Source organism: Ammospiza caudacuta, chromosome 3 (assembly GCF_027887145.1).
Source record: "Ammospiza caudacuta isolate bAmmCau1 chromosome 3, bAmmCau1.pri, whole genome shotgun sequence".
NCBI lineage: Eukaryota > Metazoa > Chordata > Aves > Passeriformes > Passerellidae > Ammospiza > Ammospiza caudacuta.
In genome coordinates this window covers 49,853,402-49,869,299 of record NC_080595.1, presented here as the reverse complement: position 1 = coordinate 49,869,299, position 15,898 = coordinate 49,853,402, and the positions used below count along the sequence as shown (strand labels likewise).

Here is a 15,898-nt window from a genome sequence, read left to right as displayed (position 1 = left end):
CCTTAGGAGGAGGCAGGAAGTTTTACTTCCTTTACAGACTGATTCTGGTAGAACTATCTTTCAGGCAGCAGCTGAGCAAAAAAGCAGGTGAGGCTATTTCACGAGAAGCCCTCATGTAAGACATAGTACAGAAGGGATTTGGCCCAGTGAAGCTGTTTCTGAACTAGCTTGTTAAAGCACTCAAGGAAGAAGGCAATGAGGGTGAGCAACACACAGAGGAAGAGCAAAGAGACAATGCCTTCTCTCCTAGTCACCTAAGCTCCATATATGAGAAGAAGAACTATATCATGGATCAGCTTGTGGAGTTTCAGCAGTAGGCTGATCCCTATATTATGGATCAGCTTGTGGATGGCAGCCTTCCATCAGCTGGAAATTGTTATGGAAGGAATGACCTATATTGCACAGATTATTACTGGATAGTTCCCAGATGAGTTAACACAGCAGTTGTGACCTAATTAAATCCCATCCCTGACGTTCTGCTTTTCTATTTCCATATACATAATGACAACAACATAATATTGTAATACTTAAAATAAATTGTAACATGCAGCAAGGAAGAAAGGAACAACTCCAGGGGCAGATCAGCATAAGAGAATAAAAGAGACCCATTATCCACATTTAAGTCACAGACCTTGCAAATGCAAACACTGATTATGAAGGTCTTAGGAAACCAACCAAACAGCTCAGGTAGACAACATGATGAAAGAAAAGTCCTGCTGAACATAATCAGAAGCTGATGCACAAGGGAGAAGCACTGGAGCTAATCACACATACACACACGCACACAAGCACTTTACTTCAGCTGCAACAGCTCAAGAGGAATATCTTGAATTTTTGAGGGCTACTCAGTGAAACCACCTGCTGAACATAAACTGGAAGCCAAACAAAATGTGACACATTGAAAGACTTTAATTCATGTATTATTTTCCCACTAATTTTACTAGCTACATGGTTCCCCTATTCTTTTCTCTTTTTTAAATCCTCAGTCTGATGCCATGGCATTAGTTTTGAGTTGATCAGATGCAAGTTATTTTAACTATATTGTTATCAGGGTGTTAGCCGTATTGTCATCAATGCTATTTAGCTGTGTAACTGCAGTTGCACCTTAAACTAACATCCTTTACCTTTTACTCTAAGGTCTAAGAATAAACCCTCTACATGAACTTTACAATAAGTTGTATAAAAATCAGTTTACATTGCAGAATATTAGATCTCTGAATTGTACCCCAGTCTGTAAGGAGTTGCATTAACTTTTGTTCATACTAGCACTGAATGCCATTAAATGCCAACTAATTTCAAACCAATAAAATAAAATTATTTTTCAAAGCCAGTAGGCCAAAATATTTTATTTTAAAGATAACATTCTTACAGGCAAAAATCAATCATCTAAATGGTTAAGGACTTGTGTCACTAGGCAAATATTTTCAGAAAAGGACAAGGACTTCATCTTCCAGGATAAGACCAATTACCCATATTTTAGAAGAGACTTTCTGACATAACTGAACTGCTGGCTAAGTTTCCATTACTGCATATCTACGGTCCTGATATTTTGTCAGAGACAGGATACTAAACTAGAATGATCCAAACTGTTTAACAGTCTGTAAGCTTCTTCTATACACATCTCCTCTGCTCAGCAAGTATTTACTTTTTGCTGATCCAACTAATGTATACCTAGGGTCTGAAATGTATTACTCTTAGTGATTCCAGCCTACATGCTGGGAGCCACACAGCGAGAAACAGACATAACAGTGAAGAAACCAACAATAGATGAATGGCCAAAGAGTAGTGAAAGACAAAGTCCAATAGCATATTCTCGCCTTTCAGTTAAGTTTCCTTCTGGGTTTTTTTTGGTTTTTGGTTTTGTTTTTTTTCTAAACTACATACCTCTTCCATTCTAAGCTTTTCACCAGTTTATTTCTATCATTAACTCAATTTTCTCTTTAACTTTATAGTTCACTTTTGGAAACAATCCAAAACATTGTGTGGAGGGTAGCGAGGTGGGAGGAACATTTAATGTTTTGAAGGATTACCAGACTTAGGTGCTACATTTCGAGGTGTTGCTTTTCAGCAGTGCCATTGTACCATACTGTCTGCTATTTCTCTAAATGTCATCAACTTGTCAGCTCATAAGCAGGTGTAAACCTTTGTTCCTCCCCAAGTTCTCATGTTCAGTGATGTAAATGGAAGTCTGCAAAGAGTGTTGTGTCAAGAATACTGGGGTTTTTTTGCAGGCAATTTAAAGGTAAACATTTCTCTTCAAAATTAATGTCATTTTGTTGCTACAGCAAAAGAAAGCAACAACACATTTCTAACTGGATTATTAAAAGTCCTGAAAACAGAAGAGGTGCCTGGGAGGCTGCACTCAGAAAGCACTTAAAAGCCCAAAAATCACTGGAATGTGCAAGTAATGGAAGAATGGAAATTATAAAATAAACCAAATAAAAATATCCAGACGTGGAGAGATGAGCATTTTATACCAAGCCACACACATCCTAAATTCCCCACTTGATATTTACGTCAAAAGGCAAAAAGTCCTCTGTTTGACTTTTTATAAAGCAAATATATATTCTCATAATGCACTGAGATTTACTAAAGAAAAAATTAAATTCTAGGATTTTTTTTTTAAATCAGTGATCTACAGAAAGCCAGGATAGCAAATAGAATTTCTGTCTTTCCAGGTCTTGTTAGGCATCAGCAGGAAAAACAGGTGAATGATTTTAAACCACCAGTATGAGACTGTTGCCTTACTGACTTATCACTTCAAGCAGGGTTATACTATCTGAAATACTAAAAAAAAAAAAAAAAAAAAAATCTTTAGTATTCTTTAACATTTCTAGCATACATTGTCTCTTACAGGAGTGGAATATTAATTAATTATATGAAATATGAATAACTAAACTTTTAGTGCTGCTGAACTGAATTCAGAATCGAATGCTTTGTTGTTACACTAAGAGATGACAGGAAAAATTGAAAAGCATTTGACTGTGTCTTAGATTAAAAAAAAAAACTTAATTAAATTTTTGAAACCAAGTTGTTATTCCAAGAAGAGGAAAATGTTTGCAAAGGGGAAGGAAAAGAGCATTTTAACTATTTCAGTGAAAGAGAGATCAATGTTACAAGTCTGGATTTATTTGCTTTTTAAAAAGATGTGAATCTGGAAGCCTTCTAAGGAGATAAGAACTTAATACTGGGTGAGGTATTATAAGAAAAAGTAACAAAGCTCCATGCTACTCCTCTAGAGCTATTCAGTTGGTGAGGTATCAAGGCAGAGAATTATGACCTTCAACGTCACTGAATGCTGTTTCCAGTAACTTCAGTCAGGTTGTTTGGCTATTGGTTCTTCAGAAATGAAGTGCAGGAAGAGGAGTAACTAATTTCTGATTTTAAGTCTGCAAAATGGTATTTCTGCTGTTGCTACTACCTTTCATCCTAGCCCGGCAAATGAGGTATCACTTGTCATATTATTTGGATGATAATTTTGTTGCAATCTTGGTTCCTACTTTTTGTGCATACTATGATAAAAGTCCATCTCATTCTGAAATTGTATTAAGTACACCTGGAAACAACAAGACTTCATTTTTTTTTTTTTTGCTGCTTAAGTAAAATCACATCTGAAAAGACGAAAAATATTTAACACTAAGTAAATGAAAATAAGAAAACAGAGAGCATATCTATAATACAAGTCTTGGGATGGAGAACATTAGTTCAAATTTAAAAATAAAAACAGAAGAAAAAATAAAGGGGCACCGAATAAAGGATTCCTAAAATACAGAGGGATCTCTTTCCCTTCCTCTCTCTTTTCTGTTTTACTTCTCTCACCTCCCCCCAAATGAGTGATTTTTGCTTTAACTTGACAAGTATTTCACAGTTTCTCAAGCATTTAGCAATGAGGATCTAATTGGAAAGTGCCAGGTTCTTTCTTATTGCACTTTATCAATATTGTTAAGGGAATGATGTAATTGTTTGGGGTTTGGTGAAGACATTCCATGTCGCTTCAGTGTTAATACCAGGCTGGAGCCTTCCTTGTCTGCCTGCGTAAGCTAGATAAACATAGACCTGTGTGCTTTCTTCTCATCTCAGGATACTTACTCAGAGAGATCTTGGAACATATGCCTATTGTGAGCTAAACATTTCACTTTTCATTTTTATCCATGTGCCAGAAATCCATTCCTAGGATAAACACTTTACATACTGACACTCTTAAAGTCACTAAACACGATAAATAAAGAGAGAATACATCATTTCAAAACTGATTAAACATTTTCTCACTTGTGACAAATGAACAGCTATACACTGTATGGAGTCCCTGGAGCAGACATTCCATTTTCTTTGTCTTCATTTTCTGTGTAAGATTAACTTTCCATTTCAGCTCATCTATTGCACAACTGAGATTTTTTAAAATACACATTGCTGCATTTTCCCCAAATCATTATTCATTTCAGAAACAGGGTTTTTTATGGCTACAAGATCTTTTCTTCTGGATTTTTGTATTTTAATGGAGACAAATTAACAAAGAAAATACTAATAATAATAAAAAAAATCATAGTTTTTAATGAAAGCTAAAGAAATGCTCCCCCGCAGTAGACCTGAACTTATACATAGATTGAAGTCATCCACTTCAACAAGGAAAATCCAAGCACATTAATCACATTAACTTTGCTCCATCTAATCCATCACTTTTCCTTGCACTACTTGTTTGTCTCGTCATCCTATGCACTGCTGTCTACCTATGATTAGTCAAATGCAACTAATCTTTTATTTAGCTTCTTAAGCTCCTATCATCTTTTTCATCCACTCCTGACAAAAAGAATCCCAAGCATTTTATTTTCAAGCTAAATTAAAAATCTTACTGAAATAATCACACATAATACTAAAACTGTATATGTAGTTGTCTCCAGTGTTCTTACAAAAAGCACTAATCTGATCAAGAATTTCAGTGGGAAGGTGGAAGGAAGAAAGAAAATATCCTTGCTAGATATTCACGGAAAGGAGTAGCGATGAAGCAGAATTTTCTTCTTTGACAAATTGTGTAAAAGGAGCTGGGAGAAGAAAGAATTAGAGATTAAAGTCAGAAGAAGCAGACCAAGCTGAACAAGAATCCCCAGAACAGTTTGCTTTCTTCCCCCATCAGGCTAATAAAACCAGTAGAAAGTTTTTGATATGATGGTTCTAGTCATGTCAGGGAAAAAGATTAGAAGGGAAAGTGAATTAGATACCAAAAGATAGTGATAAGTCACAAGATTTCTGAACAGATTGAAGATTCCACTGTCATTAGATTTCTGTCACCTTTGGATTTCTATTCAAATCCACTTTTGACAGGACAAATATTTTCCTTAAAAGAGCAATTAGGCATCACAACAATCTCCTAACAGTGCCAGCTTCTCTCAAAGTTTTATTGTGAAGGAAAATTTTAAAGATAAGAATTATGTAACCGAGCAGCTAAACAAACCTAAGAAATGTCAGGAATGCCTTTCATATACTTGAGCAAGAGGCACGATACTAAGCCAAAGCAATAATACCCTAATATTATCTCAGCTTGTTAGAGCATTGTGCTAACAGCACCAAGGTTGTGGGTTTGATCCCTCTATGGGCCATTCATTTAGGAGTTGGACTTGATGATCCCTGCGAGTCCCTTCCACCTCAGAATATTCTGTAATGAACATTAAGGCAACACAGACCAGTTCAAAGCAGCTGTCTGTGATTCTCTTATACTCCCTTTCTACACCCATGATGTGCCACTCAAGGAGCCACCATCTCCCCACAAGTAAGAAGGGAGGCTCTTGTGGCACTCACTCCTCTTGGCTTCTTTTTCAGGTACTATCCCAAGGTACATGGCCCAAGGAAATAAAGAAAAATGTACCAGGAAGGACATCAACCACCGTGTGGCATTACTGCAGGTAGCAAATTTGTTGAGGCCATAGAATGGCTGACAAACCTAGTAAAAACTAGGAACTTTTATAGTGATATCTTTTAGAGGAATCCTATTGAGAGACTTCACAATTCTGGGAGTATAGAATGGATATATGCATTAGTAGTTATTAAGTGATAGCTGTAGCTAGTAGAAAAAGAAAATGCTATTTTCAGTGAAAGAAAAACAAATACAGACTGCGAGTTTCCCTAAATCTGGGCTATAAATGCTGTGCACCATATTTTGATCTCTTTCTGGGACTGATAAAAATCTTTCCCATTTAAACACTGCTGCTACAGAAGTCTCCAAAAATATCAGAACAAACCACATGTTGTGCAATGGAGTGAGGTTCCCAGTTTTGAAAACTGTCTCAATTGCACAGAATGAAATTTAATGAGGTATTTTGCTTTCTGCCACAAAAACAGTATTTGAAGATCTATTAGCAATTCTACAATGTAAGTCACATTTAATTTTACATTTAATTTGTATACTAAAAAAAGTTGTTTTTTTTAAATAAAATGGATATTTTATAAGTACAAGAAATGGTACCTAATAATACTTGTTTGGGGAATGCGAAATACCTCTCAAATCACCATGATACTGGTGTAGTATGAACAGTGTTTTCTCAGTCCAAATGGTATACTCTGAATTTATTTTTACATAAGGTTAATGCATTTTCTGAAAGACAGGAGTAATGTACAATATTCATTTAAATTGTTCCAAACTTTCTTCATTTGCAAATTAAAATTCACAATAACTAAATATCACTTTTATTTCTAAATGCATTTCTATATCAGTCAAAAACACAGTAATACTGGCTACCAATACATCAACTGCTAAAAACACCATATTTTTCAAAGAAAGGTCTTATGACATTACTCCTTCTTACCTTTTATGTGCTTCTGTCAGTGACTTCTCTTCATTTTCTTGGTCTATTTTGGCTGTAAAAATACAACCAAATAATTAGCAACAAAGTGAAAGATAGAGATGTTTCAGGACAATTTTAATTTTACATATGTCATGTGTAAAATATATAGAAACCACCTGAGGATATACTCATGTAGATAAATTCTGAGGAAAAAACCAACCAATCAACCCCCCATTCAACAAACAACCACACAAACAAAACGACACAAATTTTGATAACCCTATTAAAAAGGAATCCAAAACCACCACTGCAAAAAGAAAGCAATCCAAAACTCAAAGCCTTGAAAAGGAAAAAAAAATTTTCCCAGTATTCTAAACAACAACCAAATAATGAAATTGACTTAAAACCAGATCTTAAATAATGATTCCAAAAACTCAAATAATACGGGAACTTGTCTTACAAGAGGAGGAAAAGCTGAGCAAAGAGCAGGAAGGATTCAGCCTTACAGCTTTTGTACAAGTTGTGTGGAAATTACAAATGAAAACTCTTTCCTCTCCCTGCACACACATCCATTAGTGAAGTACTAGAGCTGTAGCAGGCCTGTATTGAAAACATGATTACTTTTATATGAAGGATATTAGCATTTAGTGATCATGTGAAGGAAATTAATATTTTACTTGTATCATTTTATATATAAATAATATTTTAATTGTATTAATAATACAGTAAGAAACTGTCCTTCCCACACAATGGTGAAAATATTCTCCATTTACCACAGGTTCTCTTTTTTTTTTCGCCCACATTTCACTAAATTTAGATGACTGAAAGAATGCTTAACAAAAAATCTATAAGAATGTGCATGTTAACTTAGGCATCACCAATGTGCAAAGCAATTGTCCATCAGCTCTGAGCATGAGCTTAGGTGAAATTTATATTTATGCAGTCATTCAGGTAATACAACTTAAGTCTCATTTAAAGTCTCTGCATGCTTAAACGGAAAGCTCTTTTAATTTGGTACTTGGCTCTTTGTTCAGTCTGCTAGACTTCTGGACTGTGAACTTGCAAGGAGAATTATAGTATTCCCAAGAGTCAGAAAGTTTTGAAAAATGAAAAGGCTCTGAGCTGTCCTGGTAACAAATGTCAGTGCTATAACATTCATATAGAAATCTGAAAAAGAAGGAACCTTTCAGCTATTTTTTATTCCACTTTCCAGACATAGCTCTACAATATTAACTCATTAAAATTATTTTTCTGCATCATAGATACATTTTCTTTGAAAAATTTCAAATTTTTTGAAAAAAAAGCAAAGCAATGGCATAATTAAGATACAAAGATAATCACCGTTTTTCAGTTAAAATGTTTCAATCAACAGTAATTTACAAACATTCACTGAAATAGGCATGTGAAATCTGTAGCAAGGAAATACAAACAGAATTGCCTTTTACTTTCCCCAGTCACAACAATGAGCTTTGTCTAGTGCTGCAAATGCTTTTTATTAGTAGCAATGTAGTCTCCTGAGCAGTAGCACTGCTGACTAGTGCCCAGATATTTGCAGCGGGAAACACTGGATTTGGTAATCATTACTTGAAGTCTTGGACTCCACCATTGTTATCCTGAAAGTGAAAAAAAAAATCCCAGCAAACCACAGAAAACCTGAGGGAGAGATGGGTAAATGTTCTCAAGGAAATTGAAGAGCACGTGAATCCTGAATGATTACAGGTTTCAATACCAAATTGAATCTTGGCCCAGATTCTTCAGAAGGTTTGTGAGGGCTCACAACCCTTCTGAGTGAAGTTGAGCCCAAAGCTGAGTGAATCTGGGCTGACTTAAGAGTTTTTCTTGAAAGCCTTGCATTGCTTTGGATAAGAAACCAGGTGAAATGTGGCAGCTTTTACAGAATTTCATTAATACTTTTCTTTTTTTCCATACTTTAATCCTGAAAATCAAAGTATGACCAGTAAAAACTTATAGTTCAAAAGAAAAACTGCACAAACTCTCTGGATCAAACGAGATCAAATACCTCATTCTGCATTAACACAATCACTAAGTATCTGTGGATGCAACTCTCAAATAATTCGGTTACTGAAAAGTGCAATTTGGACTTCTTTCACTTAAACAATGCTTAGAAATAGAGGCTACCATATTCCATCCTACAACAGTCTTGTATACTGGTGCATATGTTGTATTTTAAGGATATAAGTATTTTTATAATTTCCAAGACTGATGGGATGGAATATCAATAGAGTTGCCTTGTTTTAGGTACTTTCTTCTTTATTTCAAATATTCTGTACAGGTTTACAAATAATTGTTTACCCACCAGTAATGGAGCAAAAATTCCACAATTTATTTCTCAAAAGAGTGTAATCATATTATCCTAAGCTTATCAAAGCATGTCAGAATACCCTCATTTGGGCACAAGTTTCCTTTCAATTAAAGAAAAAAAAAGTTATTATGGTCCAGAGAAGAAGAAAACCAAAACAAAGCAAAACAAAACCAAGTTATTTCTGGTATCTATACTTTCAACAAATTAATAGAGAATTAGTATTACACAATGAAAAGAAACAGTAGAAACCTTGAATGGCAGAGATGCATGCAATAAAGAATTTTCTATAAAGAATTTCTTTGTAGTTTGTTCCAAATGCAATGATATTTTTAATCCTTCCTCATTTTACCAAAAAGATATTACATAGTGAAAATTTGCAACCCTTTTGCATTATCATTTTTCTAGACAGAAAAAGTTAAAGATACTACAAAAACAATTCTTCTTCCACAAGTCAACAGGTGGCACCAGTGAAAGAGAAAATACGGTATATGCACTCAGATCTGTCCCTGTCCAAAGAAAATAATCAGATGACTGCTTTTGCACTAGACACAGTTAACATCCAAGAGCTGTGGAAAATGGCTAGCTGAAGATATGCAGTGAAATTTAATTGGCAAGGGAAGAAAACCTCCTGTTATCAAAACAACAGAATTTTTCCTATCCTGGATACCTGGATACAATGGAATAACTATTAGATGTTGAAGCAGCTGGAGATTGTTATAACCTGTACATTGGGAATATTAGCACCTGATATTAGTGGTTATATGTACTTTGCTCAGTAATAATCACCCCATTGGTAAACTACTTCAAATTATGTTTTCCTCTTTGACTAGGCGCAGGAAAAATTTAGTTATGATGGATCCAGTTGATTTGCCCCAGAATGCATTATACTTCATCATTTCACTCATTATCATGCATCTATATTATCACTGCGTCCTCCAAAGCAATTCATCACAGGTATAAAAGGAGTGCATGAAAGGCACTGGTTTGGCTTCTTCATTCTTGGCATATATCCATTAAGAGCCAAATACCAGCTAAAAGTTGCCCACTTTGGAGGAACTTTCAGGGGAGAAAAGTGGACTTCCCAGTTACAAAGACAACACCTATAACAGGTGACATGAAAAAAAAAAAAAATTAGTAGCTATACCCAGTCCACAGTGATCACAACATAGTGATCATCAACGGCCAACACAGAAAAATTAGATAAATCCTGGGATACCATGGCAGCTGACTGTATCTGAGCACTCTCTTCTGCTTCTATAATTATTCTCTATCTTCAAGAAATAAGATTATTTCAAAAATATTATTTGATTGTCTTTGAAAAACATTAAAAAAATCTTGTAGTCATGGAGTATCCATATCTGCTTTAATATATATTTCCAATCCATCAGCTAATATAGCAGACACTGCCTCGATGTAGGAATTTCTGCTTTTGAGTTAGTTTTTTTCCCAAATATTTTATTGACTCATCATCTTTTCTAACACTCCCAGCTAAGAACTTGATTCTTGACACTAATTGCTGAAGTACATCCAAATAAACAGTTCCAAATCTATTAAAAACTATATGATACCAGGAAATACTAACTCCTCTATTTTGCGTAATACATTGGTAAGCAAAAGTAGCAGATTTATATGTTGGCTTTCACACACTGTACATATTGTAGAACTTTTCATGCAGCTTTCACAATACTGAAAACATATATATTCTGAAAAATCTACTCCAAATTATATAGGTGAAAAATGACCTTAGGTCACATTGAAAAACATGGCCATCTCAAAACTCACAGCAATTTAGAGTCAAAGTGACCTCTAACAGAGTGAAGTGACCTTATCAACGGTTTACAACATGCACTGGTTTAGTTATATTTTCCCTTTTTAGTTTGAAAGCATCTTTAATGCCTTCTTGTTGGATGACATTCCACTGTTTGCCTGCTTTTTCCATTAAGATACCTTCAGATTATTTAAAGTTGGTCTCCTTTTAGAGCGAGGTCTATACTTCCTAAACACTTTATATATTTGGTCAAAATTCAAGTACATTCCTTCCTCCCTACGTCATTGCTTACCAAGTGTGAGGACTGTACTATATCCAAGGCTCTTATATAAATTCTTTTAACTACAGGACATATGTATCTCTTCAAAAATTACTCACATCAGATGTCCTAATTTCTATTCTATCATTTTCTTTTTTTCTATATTTGCTTAAATTTACTGCTTGGTGTTTTATAATTGGGGCATAAAACTTGATTTCATGCAGCTCAAAATGAGGTTTCAAACAAGATCTCACAAATGAAGTCTAATTAACTGAATTCTCAAATATTCTGTCCTTATCAGCACATACCCACATTCCAGAAAGATACATGTCATTGTTTTGCGCATTTGCTCTTCCCATTCTTTTTTTGATTACAGTCCTGAAAATGTTTGGATGGTCACTATCAAAAAGGAAGTGGGTTTTGGGGAAGACTGAAAAGTTAGACAATCATTAATTTTTAAATAATGACAGGGGCTTGTGCTTAGTGGCTTTGTGAAAAAAAAAAGGCATAAAACTCAAGCTGAGAATTGAATCTGAAGTATGCAAGGGATTTGATGAAAAAAAATAGACTCAAAGTTAGCAAATAATAAGAATTATCAATGCCCTCTATGTATAAATGTACTAGATAAGCATAGTCACACAACAAGCTGACCTGTTGGTGCCTATTCAGAAAGCATTCCAAGTACATCTTGCAAGTCTACTCAAACTGCCTTCAAACACCCTGACAGAGCTTTTGTTCCACCAAAAGTTTTTGTTGTTGGTTTGTGGTATGATCTTGACCCAGTGATTACTGTCTGTAGTCACCGTCTGGCCCCAATCCCTGCTGCAATTTAAGCTATTTCTGCTGAACCAGTTTCAAAGAGCTATGAGTAAGGAGATGCACGAAACTGCCATCCCTTCTGATCTCCCGATCTCTCTTAAGGGAATATCACATCTTCTCAGGTAATTGAATACAGGAATGCATCTGAGTAATCTCAGATGGAAGGCAACAAGAATCCTTTCATCTGCTTGTCTATGTCCTAAATATTTTTGCTTTTTTCCTCTCTTTTTATTTAAAGTGTTAACTAGTATTTGTTTATAATTAGCTATGAATGTGCTTTCCAGTAACTTTCAAGTGGAGCCAGTTTTTTGGGTTTTTTTTCCAACAGATACAAAGCCTTTTCAATGACTCATTAGAGCTGTGTTACTATAGTTTTGAGACTTTCTATTTACACCAAAAAAAGATCTAATTACATTTGGATGGCTGATTATCAGGTAAATTCAGTCTAAGAAACCCTTACAAGTGTATAAAGCAGGATTTCTTCTGGAAATTTTATCAAGAGTCTTACATCCTTCCATACTTCCTATGACAAATTCATAAAAGGTTGTAAGCATAAAGAATACCTATTTCCCCTCCCCCATTTTGTGAGATTTTTATGCATACAGGTAAGAGAACTGTTGAATAGAACATTTAAATTTAAACACTCAGACCCCAATTTCTTGAATGTAACTTGGGATAGAGCATCCAATATGCTGAATATTTTTCTAATGGTGTTATTATTTTTTTAAACCTATGATCAGATAAATACATAAATATTTACATTGATTCAAGCCCATTATACTTCCTTATGATGTTATACCCTCGCACAACAGGAATACAAATTATGTGCTAGCTCCATAGAGTATGAGCAAGATTTATAGAATCACAACTTAAAACTTCATTGAATATGCAAGGGCAAAAACTTGAACTTCCTTAAAAGTTAAAAAAAAAATTAAACTTAATAGTCTATAAAAGGAGCTTTACTTTTGATTCAGTATTCATCAGCAAGTGGTCCAACCACATTGCTAAAGTTGCAGAAAGCAAAGGCAAGGACTGAGAGAATGAAGAAGACTGGGTTTGATACTAAGGAACCTGAAGGTACACAAGCTCATGGGACCTGATGAGATTCATCCATGCCAGAAGAAATGGCTAAGACACTATCCATCATATTTGAGAAATTGTGGTTGTCCAGTGAAGTTTCCAGTGACTGGAAAAGTGGAAACACAACCCTCCATTTTAAAAAAGGAAATAAGGAAGACCTGAGCAACTACAGCCCAGTCAGTCTCAAGTCAGTGACAGGCAAAGTCATGGAGCAGATTATCCTGAAAACTCTGCTAAGGCAAATGGAAGATTAGAAAGTTATTGGTGACAGCCAGTATAGCTTCATTAAAGTGCAAAGACTGCCTGACAAATTTGGTGGCTTTCTATGACGGGGTTCCAGTGCTGGTGGGTAAGGGAACAGTACTGATATCATCTGCCTGGAATCATACAAAGCATTTGACACATGGGACACTGGGTGTATAAAAAACCTGCTGATGTTCACACTCAGAGACTTGTGGTTAACAGCTCAACGTCCAAGTAGAAAGCACTGACAAGTGGAAGGACTCAGAGATTGGTTTTGGGACTCTTAACAGCACTTTTTAACAGCTTTGTCAGTGACATGGACAGCGGGATTGAGGGCACACTCGGCAAGTTTGCCAAAGACTCAAAAGCTTTGTGGTGTTAGGAAGGGATACCATCCAGAGGGACTACAACAGGCTTGACAGGTGGGCCTGTGTCAACCTCACAAAGTTCAACAAGGCCAAGTGCAAGATCCTGCACCTCAGATCAATCCTGAGTACAAACACAGGTCAGGCAGAGAACGGTTTGAGACCAGACAAGAGCAGTAAGACCTGGGGGATTTGCTCGATGAGAAGCTCACCATGACTTGGCAATGCATGCTCACAGCCCCAGAAGCCAGCCATGTTGTAGGCTGCATCAAAAGCAGTGTGGCCAGCAGGTGAAGGGAGGTGATTCTCTCCCTCTATTTGCTCTTGGGAGACCTCACTTGGGGTGCTATGTCCAGCCCTGGGGTCCCCAACCTAAGCAGCAACCTTTTGGAGCAAGAACACAGAAAGCGATAAAAAGGCTGGAACACCTTTCCTATGAAGACAAGAGAAAACAAAGCTTTAGGACCGCCATACAGTACTTAAAGGGGGCTTACAGGAGAGTTGGTGAGGAACTTTTACAGGGACATTTAGCAAAAGCACAAGGGGAAATGGCTTCCGACTGAAAGACAGTACATTTACATTAGGTACAAGGAACATCTGTGAGGGCAGTGAGACATTGGAACAGGCTGCCCATAGAGTTTGTGGATGTCCCATCCCTGGAAGTGTTCAGGGCCGGGTTGAATGGGGCTCTGCGCAACCTGGTCTAGTGGAAGATATCCCTGTTCATGGTAGGGGGTTAGAACTAGATGATTTTTGAGGTCCCCTCCAACCCAAACCATTCTATAATTTGTCAGCATTAGAAGGATGACATCTCCTGTCAGCTGAATTAAGGGAGAGAAAATTGGGACCCAAATACAATATTTAAAAAAACTCTGAAACATAACAACAACCAAAAAACCCCAGCAAATCACTATCATACTTAGCTATGTATGTTTAGCAGATACTCACTGTAATGTTGTCATGTCTCATTCACACAAGTAAAATACATTGTATTTTGCGTGCAGCTTTGAGCTCCTCACATGACGTGCCCTGCTGCTGATATTAAATCCTATGCTGCCTAAAAGTCTCATTTAGGACTAGGCAGGAAACAGATGTGAAGTCAGACAGCATACCTATGACTAAATATATGTCTTCAGGTACAGTAAAGATCCAGCAAGAGAACTGTTCATCTGTGAGCCTGGACTTCACAGCGCAGAAGAACATATGCTATTGTGATTAGGGCTCATGAAGGACCTAAGCTTTAATATCCTCTTATTTTTCATTCTCCATCCCAGGAACTATGTAATAAAAAAATCTTATTTGATTACATTTTTACTGGAGAAGAGATTTAAAATGTGAGTTTTCAGCCTTCTCCAAGTATCAAAAAAGTTTTTAGCAATTTTTTTCAGAGGCATTTTTTTTCATAGTCTTTTGCATTGGATGACTTGTATCATGCTATTCTGATACTCATACATTGATCTGTTCTCATGTGATGACAAAATACCTTTTTTAACTCCACCACACCAGTGCTGTCTGAAACCGCTGTGATGCCTACAAAAATGATTATATGAGATCCTGTGCCAAAGGAATAAAACAGCTGACAACCCCAGTCTAAAAGTTTGGTCTTTCATGGACTTTGAAGTGAGGAAAGGCTAATTCAGTGAAGCCTGTCTAGTGTTGCAAATACAACACAATCTGAATTAGGATTACTACGTAAAAATGCACACCAATGGAGGTGCTGACATCTGAAGTAGGAACAAGTTTATATCATGCTGATGTTAAACTATTTATCAGCATTAAGATGTCAGTGTGAGATTACAAGAATACTTTCAGGACAAAAAGAGCAAGTTTTAAAAGCTCCTTCAATAATTCAACAAAAAGAATATTAACAGAAAAATGCAAACATTTATAAAATTAAACTGCTTAAGTTGAATTCCTGCATCTTACGTTCTAATGAGTTTATGTTGCTTGCCCTTCATATTCCTTCAACATTTTATTCTCAAAGGAAAAAAAAGTATTTTTTAGATATTACTAATGAGGATATTTTGGTAATCATAATAATATTTAAAGTGAGTGTCTCCACATAAATTACTAATATCCAATCTCTTAATGTTCCATGCAATTTTTTAAAGAAAAACAAAAGCATATTTATTCATATATCTTCCTAATCATGCTTCAGTCATATTTTCCTCAAATTATTTTTAGAAAAATTATGAACTACTGCTATGTTCTCCCTTATATTTATCAAATTATAAACACAATATTTAAAGAAAATGAAATCTGCAA

General features: G+C 35.7%; 1 protein-coding gene across 1 annotated transcript in view; it reads right to left on the bottom strand.

Annotated features, from left to right (window-relative positions):
* Positions 1–15,898, bottom strand: part of FMN2 (formin 2) — a 149,887-nt gene that overhangs the window by 25,947 nt on the left and 108,042 nt on the right. The window contains exon 17 of the mRNA XM_058801633.1: positions 6,798–6,849. Within this exon, the coding sequence (XP_058657616.1) occupies positions 6,798–6,849 (52 nt within the window). The remainder of the gene's footprint in view (positions 1–6,797; positions 6,850–15,898) is intronic.